Source organism: Cotesia typhae, unplaced genomic scaffold (assembly GCF_013202065.1).
Source record: "Cotesia typhae breed Kobodo isofemale line unplaced genomic scaffold, CoteBio_Ctyphae contig_44, whole genome shotgun sequence".
NCBI classification, from domain to species: Eukaryota; Metazoa; Arthropoda; class Insecta; order Hymenoptera; family Braconidae; genus Cotesia; species Cotesia typhae.
The window spans coordinates 5,672,339-5,689,570 of record NW_027423753.1 but is presented as its reverse complement, the minus strand read 5'-3'; the positions used below and the strand labels follow the sequence as shown (position 1 = coordinate 5,689,570).

General features: G+C 30.7%; 2 protein-coding genes and 2 long non-coding RNA genes across 8 annotated transcripts; 1 reads left to right on the top strand and 3 right to left on the bottom strand.

Moving 5' to 3' along the window:
* Positions 1–754: 754 nt before the first annotated feature.
* LOC141529035 (uncharacterized) lies at positions 755–3,109 on the bottom strand. Of its 5 annotated transcripts, none has more exons than XR_012479502.1 (5): positions 2,963–3,109; positions 2,381–2,600; positions 2,240–2,314; positions 1,477–2,118; positions 755–1,350 (listed from the first exon to the last, which is right to left on the bottom strand). It is a non-coding gene; the product is annotated as an uncharacterized LOC141529035 (long non-coding RNA). The 5 variants fall into 5 exon arrangements; XR_012479503.1 differs by lacking the exon at positions 2,963–3,109 and adding an exon at positions 2,818–2,836; XR_012479500.1 differs by lacking the exon at positions 2,963–3,109 and adding an exon at positions 2,675–2,810.
* On the top strand, positions 2,527–8,262 carry LOC141529033 (proton-coupled amino acid transporter-like protein acs). Its single transcript, XM_074245375.1, has 10 exons — positions 2,527–2,666; positions 3,963–4,051; positions 4,718–4,834; positions 5,313–5,463; positions 6,458–6,591; positions 6,768–6,852; positions 6,954–7,226; positions 7,349–7,527; positions 7,671–7,843; positions 7,954–8,262. Exons 2-10 carry the CDS (start codon positions 3,963–3,965, stop codon positions 8,199–8,201), a joined length of 1,449 nt encoding a protein of 482 aa, XP_074101476.1. The 5' UTR covers positions 2,527–2,666; the 3' UTR covers positions 8,202–8,262.
* LOC141529036 (uncharacterized) lies at positions 4,280–4,828 on the bottom strand. The gene is made up of 3 exons (XR_012479504.1): positions 4,707–4,828; positions 4,507–4,621; positions 4,280–4,421 (listed from the first exon to the last, which is right to left on the bottom strand). It is a non-coding gene; the product is annotated as an uncharacterized LOC141529036 (long non-coding RNA).
* LOC141529031 (general transcription factor 3C polypeptide 1) lies at positions 8,255–17,172 on the bottom strand. Its single transcript, XM_074245372.1, has 5 exons — positions 17,048–17,172; positions 9,418–16,964; positions 8,781–8,973; positions 8,607–8,694; positions 8,255–8,493 (listed from the first exon to the last, which is right to left on the bottom strand). Exons 2-5 carry the CDS (start codon positions 16,923–16,925, stop codon positions 8,318–8,320), a joined length of 7,965 nt encoding a protein of 2,654 aa, XP_074101473.1. The 5' UTR covers positions 16,926–16,964; positions 17,048–17,172; the 3' UTR covers positions 8,255–8,317.
* Between the last annotated feature and the right edge of the window lie 60 nt (positions 17,173–17,232).

The following is a 17,232-nucleotide window of genomic DNA, read 5'->3' as shown; positions in this document are numbered from 1 at the left end:
TTAATAGACGTAGACTAATCATTCAGTTTACAAATCTCATATCTAATTTTATATTCTACTTAACTGTTGTTATTTCCTTTAAAATGTTTTTGTAAGAGAATAATATTAATAACATCAATTAGGAAATTGTAAAAAAATTTTACAATTATTTTCGCAAAAAAAAAACATATATATATATATATATATATATATATATATATATATATATATATATATATATATATATATATAATTCTGCGTGACTATGAATAAGTAAATAATAAATTAAAATAATTATTTACTTCAAGGTAGTGTCAAAAATTATTTTTGTCGGTTTAAATTTAAAATTAATCTTCTTGACAGGGTCGCAAATAAATTTTTTTCTACGATGTATTTTATACGGAATTAATAATACTCAAAATTTCCAACGCTATTAATTAAAAAGTATATAAATAACTAATTTTGAATTTAAAAAAATTGTGAAGATAAAAAAAATTGAGTGCCCTTTTGCACAACAATCTGTAAAAAGCGTTTATTAGAACAAGGAAAAAGTTTAAGACCTTGAGATTTTTTTTGCTCATTAGTCTTTTACAGAGTATAAATAATTGACTGACTTAATAAGTAAATGAGTCAGTTATGTCACAGAATTCCATGCACTAAATCTTATCTGTTACAGTTTAAAAAAAATCGATTTATCCTTAACGCGACGCATCGCTCGGAAACAATTAAAAATTAAAAATTAATTTTTACAAAAACGCTTACAGTAACTTAACTGTTGAGTTAATTTAAGTTATTTTAATTAGATTTGATTGTGATCTCTAAATTACACACAAACAATAGTGTTAAAAATGTAATACACAGACATGTATTATGTATGTAGTAATCAAATGATATCTTATCTCAGTGAGTAACTCGACCTTTAATAGTTCAATCATCAGCTTTTTTACAGCGAGCTTTGTCGTGTCGCTCATCAACTACAACACGTTTAATAGCCATCAGAGACACGCCTCGTTTAATATTCATCACATCACGGTGTTTAGCCAGCCAACTATATACATAATCTAATGTAACAGTACATAATACAATCAACAGTAGCAGCTTGGCCGGATATCCCAATGACTTTCAATTAAAACTAATATTTTTAAAGTTATTATTAACTAAACACAATTAATCTTCCTTGACCCTAAGATTTTACAGCCCGTAATCTTATTTCTTCTTCAACACTTTTAATCATCTTCATTATCAAATTATCATAATTATTGCCATCAATTAAATAATCTCCATAATATCCAATCAACGAATCATCTTTATCTGTTAATTTTTCTTCACAATGCTCCTTAACGAAATTAACATTTATTTGCTGAGTGATTCCTAGTAGAATTGTAAAGATAATATTATATTGAGTTTGTTATTTACAATGTCGAGTGTTTGTTTTATAAATAATAATGAGAATAATAATAAAATAAAAAGTCTAATAATTCAAAGAAAGGTAAGTACCTAAGAAATTATAGCGAACTCGTTATAAAACGCCTACTGAATTATTACTTGTTCTCCAAGATGCATCTCAAAAGAACCAACAAGAAATAAATTAAAATAAGAAGAATAAGAGCAAGAACAAGAAGAAGTTTAAAAGTAAATAAAATAGGAGGTTTGAATGGAAAAGAACAAGCGTAGGCGTTATGCGTTAGCGTCTGTTGGACATTTGTAACTTATGAATTCGTAACGATACTTTTTTACTTTCACTTGTTTTTTTATTTTATTTATAATCAACATTAACACGTCTATGTCCTTGATAAGACTATCCACGTCCAGTACATTATCATAAATATAAACATAAATATTATAAATATAAATATCACCAATACTTACATACACATTTACTTACACTTTAGTTCATTTACTCATATAATTACCGAGCAATTCAATAAATCGGTCCACTGTAAAATATTACTTTTACATTGATTAATCCCTCTGAAATAAAACCAGTAATAAACGAGGAAATATAAAAAATTTATCATTTTAAAAAATAAAAAAATTATTTAATTTATGATCCTTATCCTTTTGGCAACAAATGACTCATTTGTAATTATTAAATGTCTGAGTTTAAAAGTAAACTTGTAAATTACTCGTTCAGGCCACCTACAATTAAAAATATCGCTTCTATCAGTTATGTAAAAAAATAATTATCATAATAACAAACAAATAATTAAAAGTAGTGTTATCGTTATAAGTAGAATTGATTGATGTATTTTAATTTTACCGGAAATTTTGAATAGCTTGGCGTAATTTGAGCGGTTTTTTTTTTTATTTCTTCAGGTGGCAAAAAAACGAAAGTCTGGAAGAAGATTAATTAGTGTAAATAAATAAATAAAACGAATGGCTTGTTATACTTAATACTTACATTTGTACTTAATATCACTTTATATGCGGGGGTACTGAGACAGAGTAAGATTTGTGATTGGTGGGGATGAAAGGAGCTGCTGAGAGACGTCGTCGTCATCGTCATCGTGTCTACCGTTTGGGTACTCTCCAGAATATATGCCTTGTCTGTTTCTTGAAGAAACATTTCATCAGTCGTATCCAAGTACTCGAAAGTTTAACAACTAACTTATTAGTTAAATCTGTAACAATTGTACGAATGTAAATATATATAATATACATTATATATATTACTAACAAATATAAAGGTAATAACAGTTATTAAAACTTATCTTCATCGCCACATAAAATTAGTTAGATAAATATATATATCAAAAAAAAAATAAAAATAAACAAATAAATCAAAAATAGTAATTTAAAAAGTAAATATTTAAAAAAAAAAAAAAAAAGTATTATCACTTATTATTTACGCTGAGAAATTACACGTGTTAAAATAATATTTCAGATTTTAAAAGCCAAGAGGCACTTCTAGTCTGCTTTACTTGTTCACACTAACTCTTGCAATGTGATTTAAATATAGTCTAAATTGTGCAGTTCGAATTACCTTACTCACTACCATTACATATTATTATTACTATGCACATATATTTGAATATTTAATCTTAAGTATTGCGAAAAAATCTGACAGTAATTACACAATTATTTGTTTTAGTGCTTAAAATCTATTTGTTTATTATTATTATTATTATTATTTTATTATTTTTTTTTTTTTTTTTGGTAAATTAACCAGTGATTTAAAATAATAGATGACAAATGTATCGCTAGATAGTTAAAGTCTATTGGTTAGCGGAAAAATTCCATTACTATTTAACTATATTCGTCTATTTATATCAAAGCTACTGGTATGTGTATTAATTGTTGCGTGTGACGGAGCTTGAAATAAATAATACAACAAATTTATTTCTAAATACACGTAACACGTGCGTATTACGTGCGCTTGTTTGAGTGTTAGATAGATAAATAGATTGTTAGTTAGGCTTTTAATAACTAATACTAATACAAATAAGTTAATCATCATTGTTATTATTGCCGTCATTAAGGACAAAATAATTATCAATAATTCTAGATAAATCGTGTGAGTTTATCAAATAAACTGATACTTATGATAGTGTGAGAATCAAAACCATAAAAATCCGCTTCATAACGGTGAAGTTTATTGAAGAAATGAATAAATTGCTGATTTATTAAGTGCTAGGATAATTGGCAGTTTTTTTTCTTCATGAGTGATGCATAATTGAAGAATGCTGCCGATAATAAAGATAAATTATTCGTATTTATAATAATCACACTGTGGGCAGCTATTATCATTCGTAATCACTGTTATCACATGTCCCAAATTTATAATGACAATGGCCAATGATTTTTTTTATTGTACTTTGTATGTTTATTTGTTTTCATTTAGTTTCATTGTCATTGTATTTTACCGTGGAAATTTTTGTCATGGCCATCGCCCGTAACTTACCAGATATCCTTTCTATGGTCATTAAACATGTATGTCTTTTAATCTTTGATACTATTTTCATGTTATTTCTTTTTTATTGCAGATGGAATTGCATACAAATCCAAGTTTTAAAAAAAGTAAAGATATTAAACGGGGAGCTGAGACAATATTCGAAGATTCTAAAATTAACATGTAAGTTTTTATAATTAATAACTTAATTAAGTTGCGATCAACAATATTCCTATTTTTTACTTATTTTTATCTTTTTAAGCTCATTAAAATTAAATTTTTTCAATAACTTCAATTATATTGTTATCTTCATTATTAACATAATTCAAAATCATAAATTAAGATACATATGACTTTTAATTTAGCTGTAATTTTCTGTAATAAAAAAATTATTTTTAAAAAATTGCATTTTTAATTTATTAAAATTTCTACAAGTCCAGTTTTTTTAACAATTTTTTTTGCTATAATTTATTTGTTAAAGAAAATTTGAAAAATTGTGAAATGACAACTAAATTTAATCTCATAAGATACATTCTACTTGCTTCAGTTATAACTGCAAAAGTAAATATTTAAAATTTTATTAAAATATATTAATTTCCTTATTAGAAAAATAATAAAACGTGTTTAAATTTACTTACAATAAAAAAAAAAAAAAATAAATAATTGATTTATTTTTAATTCAATACATTGAAGAAATAATAATCGTCATAAATTTGAAGGTTAGCGTATCTTCTGAAGGCAATCATCAACTATCTGAAAAAAAAAAAGTGACAAAATTTATATTAATGAAAGTGTATTTTAAGAAAAAAAAAATCGTTAATTACTAATAAATATTTACTCTCATTAAAGTATCGACGACAATTATGGAGTATTTCGATCAAATGATCCAATTATGTCGCTGGGAAATTCGACGGTTAATTCCAACAATGCTTCTGATCATCTGATAGGCAGCGGGCATCCTACGTCGTAAGTGGCAATAAAAAAAATAATTACAATATTATAAAACGGCAAAACAAAATTATTATTATTATTATTATTATTATTATTATTATTATTATTATTATTATTATTTATTAAACGAGTGAATGAAACGCTTACCAAAAAATACCCGGTAAAATATTGCATGGTTATCTATTGAATAGATAATATATAACCGATCGAGAATTAGAAGCGATAAAAAAAATCAAGTATTTAATGACACTGAAGTTGGCAAACATTAAAAATTATTTTAAAATATTATAATAATGGAATTGTTATAAAAAAAATTTAATCAAAAAATTCCACATGTGAAAATTAATAAAAATTACAAGTGAAAATTTTTAGAAGAATTTTTTCATTGCAATTGATTTTTCATTAAAATTTTTAAAATTGACAGCTGACGGCTAACTTCAGCATTATAATATTTATTGGAGTAAGGGTACAACTAATCAGAAAGTTATCTTAGGTATTGCGAAACTATGATGCACTTATTCAAAGGAAATGTTGGTTCAGGAATATTTGCTCTTGGAGATGCATTTAGAAATGCCGGATTGTTTCTGGGTCCACCACTCACGATATTTCTCGGCATCATCTGTGTACACGCGCAACATATCCTCGTATGTTTAAAATAAAAAAAAAATATCGACAAGTTTTTTTTTTCTTTTATTTTTTTTTATATTTATTATTATTTATTGTCGTTTATTGTTGCACGACAAGTTTAACTACAATGTTAGATTGAGCTGTGGCAGACTAAAACTTTTATCAAAATTTAAGTTTTAACTTTTTTTTAACCTAGTATACCAATGACATTAAAGTTAGCAGTCACTAGAGAATTTTTAAATTTTATTTAACAAAAAAATTAATTCCAAAAAATGATTTTTAATTTTTAAAAATTTTTCTAAATGTCAATTTTTTTTTCCTAATTTTTTTTTACACAATTTATTTGTTAAAAAAATTTTTAAAATTATCAATATCTTCTAAATTTATTTTCATAGTATACCAACTTGCGTCACGAATGCAAAAATTTTTCTTAATGTTCACAGGGAAGTTTGTTAACATATACATGCATAGCGCTTGATGCTTGACTCAAGTGTAATTTTCTGACATTCAACTTTATATCCAGTTTGTCACGAGATAGTGATCAACGGATATTAACAAATACAAGAAATGAGTTTTGTAAATAAATACAAAATGTGAGTTATCTTTTTTTAAAAAGAATAAATGTCATTAAAGTTAGCCGACGTTCTAAATTTTTTGATTTTTTTTTTTTTAATAATTTAATTAAAACAAAAAAATATTAAAAAAAAATTGCACTTGCAGTTTTTGAAGTTTTTTAAACGTGTAATTTTTTTTTTTATTTTTTTGTGATAATTTTTCAATAAAAAAAAATTCTAAAAATTTTTGGATGTCGGCTAACTTTATTTTCATAAAGAATAAAACAAAATAATAAATAATTATCAATTATTAACTTTTGTATAATTTTTGTACAAAGTTTTAGTTTCCCATAGCTCGATAAATAAACAAAATAGACTTAATTAAAAGTGATTGCATACCTTAACCATGTAATTTAAAAAAATAAAATCAATAATTTTATAAAATAATTATTTTCAGATTGAATGTAACGATGAGGCATGTAAACATGTGGGTAATAATGTTAAGACAGATAATATTGGATATGCCGGAACCGTCGAATTATGTTTTGAAATAGGTCCGCAGCGATTACGAAAGTTTTCCGGACTAATGAGGTGTGCCAAAATAAAAAATATATATATATATATATATATATATATATATATATATATATATATATTTAAATTTACAAAGAGATATCTGAATCTATTTATCTAGTTATTTATAAAATAATTATAATTAAAATTATAACAATAACATGAACTCTAGGTTGTAATAAAATTAATTTCAGAAAGATAGTGAACCTATTTATATGTGTAACGCAGTTTGGTTTTTGCTGCGTCTACTTTGTCTTCATATCAACAAACATGTTGCAGGTAATAAGAACAAAACTAAGCTCAGTATATAATATTAAATAAATACTTAGTATTAAGTATGGTCATGTGCAGAAAACGTGATATTAATTTATTAAAAACAGGTTTTAGACCAGTATGGATTCCATTTAAGCGTCCACTGGCACATGGCCATTGCCTTGCTTCCGATAATGATGAGCACGTGGATAAGAAACCTTAAGTACTTGGCTCCAGTTTCTTCTATTGCTAATTTATTGGTAGTCGCTGGATATGTCGCGACCGTTTACATTATGAGTTATAATTTACCGCCAATAAGTGAGCGTGATTATGTCGCTGACTACCAATCGATTCCTCTCTTCTTTGGCACTGTTATCTATTCATTTGAAGCTATTACGCTGGTAAATAAACATCAATACACTTTATATATCTATACCGAAGATATTTTTAATAACAGATTAAGAAATTTTGTACCAAGGATTTAACTATGACATAATTACAATTTATTTAATTTAATTTACAGGTGCTGCCGCTTAAAAATGAAATGAAAAATCCACGGAAGTTTAGCAGTCCTCTAGGTGTCCTTAATGTTGGTATGATATTTGTCGCTGGAATGTTCGTAACAATGGGATTCCTGGCGTATCTTCAATATGGTGACAAAATAGAGGGATCTGTTACGCTTAATCTTAATTCTGAAGAAATGTAATTAAATATTATATTTTCATTATCTTCTTTCACTTTCACTCTTACTCATTCTCATGACCTATCTTTGTGTTTGTATTCTTGTCTGAACCGCTATCACTCTTTGTTTATTTATTTATTTATTTATTTTTTTTCCTCTTTAGATTGCCACAATGTATTAAAGTCGCTATATCTTTAAGCATTATGTTTACGTATGCTTTGCAATTTTATGTGCCTATAGCAATTATGTGGCCGGAAATATTAAGAAGATATGGTCCATTCCGTCATCCAGTTATTGTTGAAACTTGCTTCCGATCAGCACTTTGTTTGGGAACATGTAAGTAGTAATTTACATAATAATTCAATCTATTACAACGTTATTATATAATGAAAAATAATTAATCAAAATTAATGTATAATTTATTTGTTTTTTTTTTTTTTTTTCAGTTATACTTGCCGAAGCAATTCCAAACCTTGGTCTCTTTATATCACTAGTCGGTGCATTGAGCAGCACGGCGTTAGCATTACTATTTCCCCCAATTATTGAAATAGTAGTACGCTCACAAAATAATACTCTTAGTAATTTTAAACTATTTAAAAATTGTTTTATACTATTGATAGGATTTCTTGGATTTATAACTGGTACATATGAAAGTATAACAGCTATCATAAAAGCATTTAGTAAAAAAGATTAGTTTAGTTTTAATAAATTTAGACATTATTTAAATAAAAAAATTTTTAAAAACAATTATAAAAGTGTTTGCTTTATTGAAATTATAAATTTTTTAAAATAATAACTTTATATTAATCTTTAAATAGATTTACTTTTACCATTTCCATCATTATTATCATTAGAGTCATTGATATTTGCTTTACGTGAGAGATAATAGCGAATAAAAGTACCGAATTTTATGGCTGCACCTATTGTCGTTTCGACAATTATTTCACTTTCAAGCTCTGAAGATCCATCATTTTTGGCTGGATAATCTGTAACATTTAATTTTATAATATTATTATAAATTACCACTGCCTTAATATAACAGGTAATTATTTATAATTATACAGACAACAAACTTTAAAATAAAAATAAAATTACGTACATAATTTTATTGATGAAGCACTTGAAAATAATGTACAAGGTGGTTTACGTACTACTCTTAATGATAAACAATCCAGTTTGACAAGTATCTGCAATAAATATTTATATTTATCATTGATTGTTGTGATAAGTTGATTTACTGTAGAATAAATACGAGTTCATTAGCTTTTATTACCTCAACGAGCTCTCGAGTGTGATAAGGCTGTAATGCTGGCACAAATTTTGTTTGCACTTGTGATAATGCAATACCAGGGTGCACTAAACAGTGTGATAGGATTGCTCCAAGCATTTTTTCTAATATCATGCGATTAACCGTCCCGTCGATTCTTATCCATGGTCTTACTACCACGTTTATTTTTTCTGCTGAACTGTAATCAATACATAATTATTTGTTAATCTAAATTTTATCTATGATATTGGAAAAATACTAAGTGATTTATTAAACATTTATCTATATTAATTTTTTTCCATAACGTTAAAATTTTCAAAGTTTCAAGCTGACTAACTCGAGCTAAATAGAAAACAGTAAAAGTGATATATAGTACACGTATAATTATTTTTGTAATGCGCAAATAAATGATATATTTTACTAACTAATATGTAATACTTCACGGAGGTTAATATCCGGCTACAATAATTGTAAATTATAATTTTACTTTAATTTCAAATTGATAAATAAATTTTATGTAATTTCTTCTTTCGAAAATTAATTATGAAATTAATTTAAATTTTGCATAATTTTAAGAGAATCAAAATATTGTAAAAATTATAATCGAACAAACATATCAACAAAATAATAAAATAACTCTTACCTAAAATCTATGTTTTTGATTGCCGAATCAATATCTTGAGTTTGTAATAAAAATCCAATATTTCCACGAGAACTTTTTGGATAAAGTACTTTGACGTCAGAATTGTTTGATACTTTTGAAATATTATCTTGATTATCTTCAGTATTTTTATTTACACTAACTTCTTCACTACGATCATTTTTCTGATTAGTGTTTTCATGATCTTGATCGGCATTTTCATTGTCATTGCCATTGGTAACATTTTCATCTTCAACGGTCTTATTATTTAAATGACTGTCATCATCGTTCTTATTATTATTATCGTTATCATCAGAATTTTTATCATTATCGTCAGAATTTTTTGATACTTTTGGAATATTCTCTTGATTATCTTCAGCATTTTTATTTACATTAACATGTTTACCTTGATTATTTTCATGATTTTGATCGACATTGTCATTGTCATTGGTAACATTATCATCTTCAACTGTCTTATTATTCAGATGATTATCATCATTGTTCTCATTATTATTATCGTTATCATTAGAATTTTTATCACCATCATCATCGTCGTCGTCCTCAATACAATCACCGAAATCAACAACTTTAGTAATCTTCTCGGACAAATATGTGTCTGATACCTTAGTAGACTGGGCGTAATGATTGGTAGAGTTAAAAACATAAACACTTCCGGGTGGGAAAAGCGGCAAAGATTCACGCAGTAATCGTAAGATTTTAATCGACTCAACATACCAGGGCTCGGCATAACAATAATGAATGTAATGCATCTCCGTAACACCCGACCGCAAGAAGAGATGGCAATTAGTCATGTAAGAAAGAATATCATACAATTTTTCTTCGAGCACTCGGTAAAATTTATTGGTCAATTCTTTGAGAGTTGCTCCTTGCTCACGTTTATTGCGGACATAATCATAAATAAGATCAATCTCAAAAGACTCAATTGTCCCCTGAGTCTCAAGATCTTCCTTAATACTCTCGTAATCGGGTCGATCTTTCGGAAAGACTGCTAATTTGTTCAAATCTTGAACAACATTTTTATAAGAGTTATTTTTCAATAAAAATAAATTCTCTTTAACTCTGTCGTCGATAACAAAATGTGGATTAGCGATTATCTCTTTATCAATCTTAGGCATAGAATAATAAAGTCTAAATTTACTTACAGCAAAATATTCATGCGCGTGATGGCTATCTGGCAAATTATTTAATTTTTCATTTAACTCAGCGCGTACTTTAAGCAAGGCTATTCTTGTAAAATTTTTCCGAGTCTCACCAGTATCTTCATCTCGAAGACGACTTTGGTTTCGTGATTCATTATAATAATTCACATTTGCAATTATATCATTAACCATATTCGAAACATTTCTTCGGATCTCGGGCTCTTCATTATTATCGTTGCTAAAATCTTCAATATTTACAAATTCAAAGCCATCATCTTGGTCAGTTCCTCTGCGTTTCACGGCTGCACATCGTATAGACTGCTTAGTTGTCCACTCATCATCAACGTCCATAGGAATGTGCTCATTAACAATCCTATTCAGCTCATCAATCGATGTGCCCATCGTAACTTGGTTAACCAAATTCAGTAAAGCTTCACGCGGATCCTCTTCTTGGTCATCGCTGCCTAAAGTTTCGGGCAAATCGTTCAAGTTTCCTAATTTTGTCTGTCTAAATGCTTCATGCATATCATTCTCGATGAACGATGACTTGTTATTGTCAATATCACTCTTAGTAATTATTATTTCCCGACCGTCTATTAAAGTTTTAATCTCTAATTCGTCGTCACTGTCATCGAGTATGAAATGACAACCTCTGACTGGTCTTCGGATATTACTTTGACTACTGCTATTTAGTATCAATCCACTACTACCATTGCTACCAGTATCAGATTTTTGCCAGCCCCAAGAATCTTTCCTAAGCACATTTTTCTTAGTAGCTTTAACAGCAACAACAGAAATATCTGCTGGAGAATCATCATTTTCAGACATATCTTCTCTCTGCTCCAAGTCCTGTGACTGCTTTTCCTTATCTTGTCCTTCTCTGGTTTCAGGATTCTCCAAGCTACACAAAATATTCTGATACCTTTCAGCGACTTTCTTAAAACCCATATCATGCTCTGGCATTTCTTGATCCAGCACAATAACGTAATCAGGTATTTTAATATTAAAATCAAGATTCTGGTTTGCCAAAAATTCTTGGAGTCCTATAATTACTCCTCTAGTGGGCGAATCAAATTCGACACCATGTTCTAAACCAAGTGAATTGCTCGCGTAACCTTCGATCAATTTCTGGAGAAATACTTGCGTCTCACTAAAAATTTCCAGTGAAAATATCGATTGGAATATGTAGTTGTATTTACAACTTAATTGGATCTGGGAGCTGGTCATTGGCATGCAGCATCCATTACCAATTCTTTTTAAAACTGATTCAAATTGCTTCTTAATGGATACTGTTTTGTCATTTTTTATTTGGGTTATTGCGCTTTTCAGCAAAAATTCTGGATATTGCTGGTAAATACGATACAATTGATACGTCGACGAACGACGATCTTTACCAGAACAGATAGAGCTGAAAATAATTGAATTAATAGTAGAAGAATGGATGTCATTTGTGTTACGCACTGATTTAGTGAAGCCTTCCTCCGGTCCTTGAGGACGACTAATCTTAAACAGAAGATGGAATTCCCCAAGAGTAGCTGGCTGATGTGTCGATTCTGGAGGATCTTTCTGTGAAAGATGATGTTTTCTTGCTACATAATGGCAAATATCTTTGAAAACACTGGTTATTTTTTCATCATGCTGATGAGGTTCATAATTCGAACGAATAACATCCACAATATTGTGATACTTTTTCCTGATATAAGGATTTTCTTTGAGCTCTTCGACACCCAAAGTAACAGCCAAAGCCACCTGGGGTCTTTTATATATGTTAAACATCCTCCGTTGGCACGCACGTGAGGTTTTGTTGATAGAGGTTTTGGAGTAAAATTTCAAGACGTCTCTAATCACAGCAAATGATAGAAGTTGGGCCCGAGGATTTGGGCAAAGATACACCATAACAATTTTGCATATCGATAAAATGTGATCTTCTCGTGCATCCCAATTGACTCGTTGCATTTTCATGTTTTGAAGAGCTTGGTGATCGACCTCGTCATAATGAACACGCTTCCGCTCCTGGCGCTTCCTGGGCAAAACTTTCCTTACAATCTTATCTGGTCGATGCGTAATGGTGCTCACAACTAACTTAGGCGGCGCAATATCAACTTTTGGTTTCTTTACCGGCGGGTTATTGGCACTAATGGTTGTTGGTCCTGTAACTTTTTTCAACCCCTTAAACTCTGTATACTTGAGGGGCTTGACCTCAACCTTCGCCAACCGGGCAGTCCGTTCTTTATCCGATTGCTTTTTCATCGACCTCAGAGACACGCTTGAATTGAAATTCTCCCAGTTCCAATTGCGTTTAAGATGCGAAAAGAAAGCCGAGTCAATTCCCGCTGCACCTTTTCTGTCTCCCGGTAATATTCCTAAATTTTGCGAGCTAACTTCATTAGGAAGTACCTGTTTCAAACATTGAATCATTTCCGGTTTCTTAGTCAGATCTTCCAAAGTTATTTCCGTTCCTTCGACAGCTTGACGGCCTCCCAATCTGGTACAAACGCAAATTTGCCACATGTCGTACCAGTAATTCTCAACAGTTTGTAACCTGTCGAAAGTGTAACTCTGAACGGAATATTCTCTTTCTTCAATTTTGTGATACCCGGGAGCTGAGGGCGTCGTATCTACCAACTGACTACGCGTATTTAGATAAATAAAAACGTGATCCTTTTCTTTGAACTTCTGAGGGCCAAATTGTACCAGCCCGATGTAGGCGAGCCGCTGAATAGTCTCGATAATGGAATAAATATACTTACGGTTCCTGAAAATCTGACTGCGAATTAACATTGGAAGGTCTTTCATCAAATAATGCTTTCTGATTGGATGGTTGAGAAAGTAGTTCAAAGCTGGGAGGTAAAACGGAAGCTTGTGAATTTCCAGGAAGATAGAGAGTGGCAAACGAAGAATGACATCAGAAATCATAGCCCATCCTTTTTCCCAGGTACTGTGCTCCGGAAGAGGCGGAATAAACATTCTCCAGTCAACGTCTCTGTAATAAATTTCGGATATTTCTTCCGCCATTTTATCAGATATTTCATTACCTTCTGCACGCAGTCGTTCGATCTGGTCTATCTTTGACAGATTTTCTCCCTTGTACTCGTAAATCAAGTAAAACAAAAGCTTGTGCATTATTTTCATGCGGATAAACTTCGGCTTGTAACCGTAATCTCTTCCGGCCTTTAAATCATATTTGACTTCAAGAGCCGGCACTTTCTCATTATCTTTGTCATTAGCTACCAAGACTTTAGCATCTGCTTTGGTAGGGTCCGTAGGCTCCGCAGATGTTTCATTAAAAGTCCCCGTTCGGTTGTTCATTTTAACAACCTTCTTAGTGGGAGGCGTTAAACAGAACTTTATTTTAGCCTGCTCGACCGCTGATTGAATTACCGAGTGATTTACATTAATATTCTTGTCACATACGAAGAAGAGAACTTTTTTCCTGCCTTTGTCGCTCAAGGTCAATTTCATGTTCTTGACCAAATTATCACGCGCTAATCGCTGTAACATCCTCATCAATGACTTCTTGTCCATTTTAACATCGCAACCTTCACTTTCCTCTTGTTGGTTTATCATTTTCATCAGCTTAGACGGGTCATCGATAACTTTGTGCTCTTTTACCATTGTTATTATCATATTTAACCTCTTGAGCATCCGATAAGAGAAAGCGGTTGACGTTGTTGTTGCGTCAATTATCTTTTCGTCGTCGTCATCATCAACCCAAGAATTATCGTAATTGTCTTCTATGTTATAACTCTCTTCCGGATTATAACCTTCGGCATTGCAGTTTTCTGGGTTATAACCTTCAGCATTATAATATCCTTCCGGATTATAACCTTCGTTGTAATATCCTTCTGGATAATCCTCATTGTAATAATTATCTTGATCATAAAATCCAAGATTATAATCATCAGGTTCGATATTAATTACCGCATTCATTTCAGTATTAGCTGATGGCTCTTGATTAAACAAATTACTGCTTATTTTTATTCTTTTTACACTTATATCTTCATTACTTAAAGATTCTTCCGGATGAACTCGTTTGCGAGAAGCATTTTTGCCATCCAATATATTTGAATCAATTCGTTCGGGAAGAATATGATCTTCAGAATGCAAAGCAGGATGTACCGCCGTACGTTCCGACTTATGATTTTCAATATTCGGGTTTGGTTCAAAATTTTCTGGAAGAATGCATTCTGTAGTATCCACACAATTTGATTTGTTTCTTCCAGAATCGCACTTTTCACCCACAGAACTAGCAATAGCTTCTTTTGGCTTACGATTCTGATTCTTCGCAGATTTAACTTTTTTTTTTCTACGTCTCCAACGGTTAACACAAGAAATTGAAGATAATCTCGATAAATCTAATCGAGCGACATTAAAAAATCCAACTTTAAAGTGACTACGTTTCGGAACAATTTTTTTATTTCTCACCTTTGAGTACTTATTCAATACTTTATTGGCAACCGAAAATAAGTGATAACGATTAACATCAAGTTTTTCTAATTTTATCGGAGTATTTACAATTTCCATTTCAATATTCAAATTACATTCCTTAGCCGTCGGACAATCTATCGTAGCTTCAATACAATTTTCTTCAGCAGCATTTTGTTGAGAATTTCGTGCATCGAATTTAATATAACCAGAAATAATTGTCTCAGTAGCTTTTGAAATTATTTGGCCTTTAGTGTCTGCAAAAGTTTGTTCCTCAGAAAAATCTTCGATCCTAACAGCGTCATTTGCGTTAAAAGTATCAACATTAACAGTTTCAAAGTCATTAACAATAATATTTGGATCATCAATATTTTCTTTACGACTCGGATGATATTCAATAGCAGGAGTAGTTTCGACAGTTTTATAATCAATACTAGTAATATTGACACTATTGTCACTAGAGCCAAGAGGATAAAAGAAATCCATCGCCGTAGTGGCATTAGGCCTAGCAACTTCATTTAAAGTCTCTTTACGCAACTTGTTCATTTTACGAATCTCCGAATTAAATTGTTTACTAATTCTACTGCGTTTTTCATACTTTTTCGATACAAATTTACTGACCCTTTGTCTCCCAGAAAAGTCCATGTAAGTTCCAATAACATTAAGCTTCGATAAGTTTCTTAATATCGTTCGTGATTGCAGCTTAGTCATACCCATTTGCACGCCAAGATCTCGCTGACTAATACCGTGGACATTAGCACGCTCCACGATGCTGTTAGCTTGCTTCAAAAGCGGTTCGTTAAGAAGTTGATTAGAAACATCAAGATCATAACAATCTTCATCATCAGCCATGTCTTCTTTATTCCACAGAGTGTTGGCATCCACCTTAGGATCAAGTAATTGCACCGCCTGGATTATCTTCTCCTTTGACGGACACCCCTTGCGCTGCCACTCAGAATCAGGTGCGTTGGGATACAATTCTCTGTACCTAACTTTTAAATCTGCTCTAGCGACTTTCTGAAAAAAAGAAGTTTTAAACAAACGCTTGATACTGTGTTCAATTTGCAGCTCTTTTTTTATCTCCCGGTAGTCCATCAGATAATTTTCACGACTCTTCAGCATTTCAATGATCCTCTCGGCCAAAAAAACCATTTTAGGCTTGCGCTCGACGAAAAAACGTGGTAAATGCATCAAACTTCCAGCACTACCATGTCCTAACGTCTTTTGATAGTGCGATTGCTTTGTTATCAGCTTGTGCTTCAGCAGCAATTTTCGGTAGTAAAACAGTGTCTTCGGATCTTCATTTAGAACACTCAAACTGTTTTTACCCTGAGTGACTTCTCCGTGGTACCGAGATCTTCCGACTCGTTCCAAAAAACAATATTGTACAACACTCAGCTCCAATGTCGGGCTAACGCTGTCTCCTAACAAAGCTTCCTGTCTTAATTCTTGGGAGGCAATGATCACTAGAGCCGCACCGTACTTTTCGTAAGCTTCTTGCAAGCTTACAGAATCCATGTCGGTAAGCACTTTGCGTGTGTGATAGCTCTTGCAAGAGCCTTTTACACCGTTTTTGACGTCATCCACTGGGTAGTACTCGTAAATATCATCGGGAATGTCGTCTGGTTCGGTTATAATTCCCAAGTCGGGGTCTACGTACTCGTACCGATCGTAAACAATCAGCGGAGCTCTTGGGGTTTCTAAAATGTAAAAATTTATTCCTCGGCTTGACGTACAAATTGTCCATACTTGCTCTTTGAATGCTGGAGAAAACTCGTCTTGAATCTGCAATCGTCCACCCAGTCTGATCCATAATGTGTCTAATGTTATTCCATCTAGACCTTCTAACGCTATCTCGTCGATTACTAAATTCACCAGATTTGCTGATGGTGCAAATACTGAATTGTCTACTCGGGTTAAATGCATTCCTATTAATTACTGTTAATTTTTGTTAATAATGTAAACCTAAAAAAAAATTATTTGTCATAATTAATAATTTATTTTTTACTTGCTTATTTTGACAAATAATTTAAATAATAAATAATTACCTGATTTGTTTAATAAATATCAATAAACATAATTACTGCTCAAACGAATTATTATTCATGACAATCAATACTTTTGTTACATTGTTATAAACAAATTATCTCTAACACTAAAACATGAGTTAAGACAAGAATAAATAAGTTGAGAGGTTAAGTATTTATATGCCCAGTTGTCTGATGGTAATACA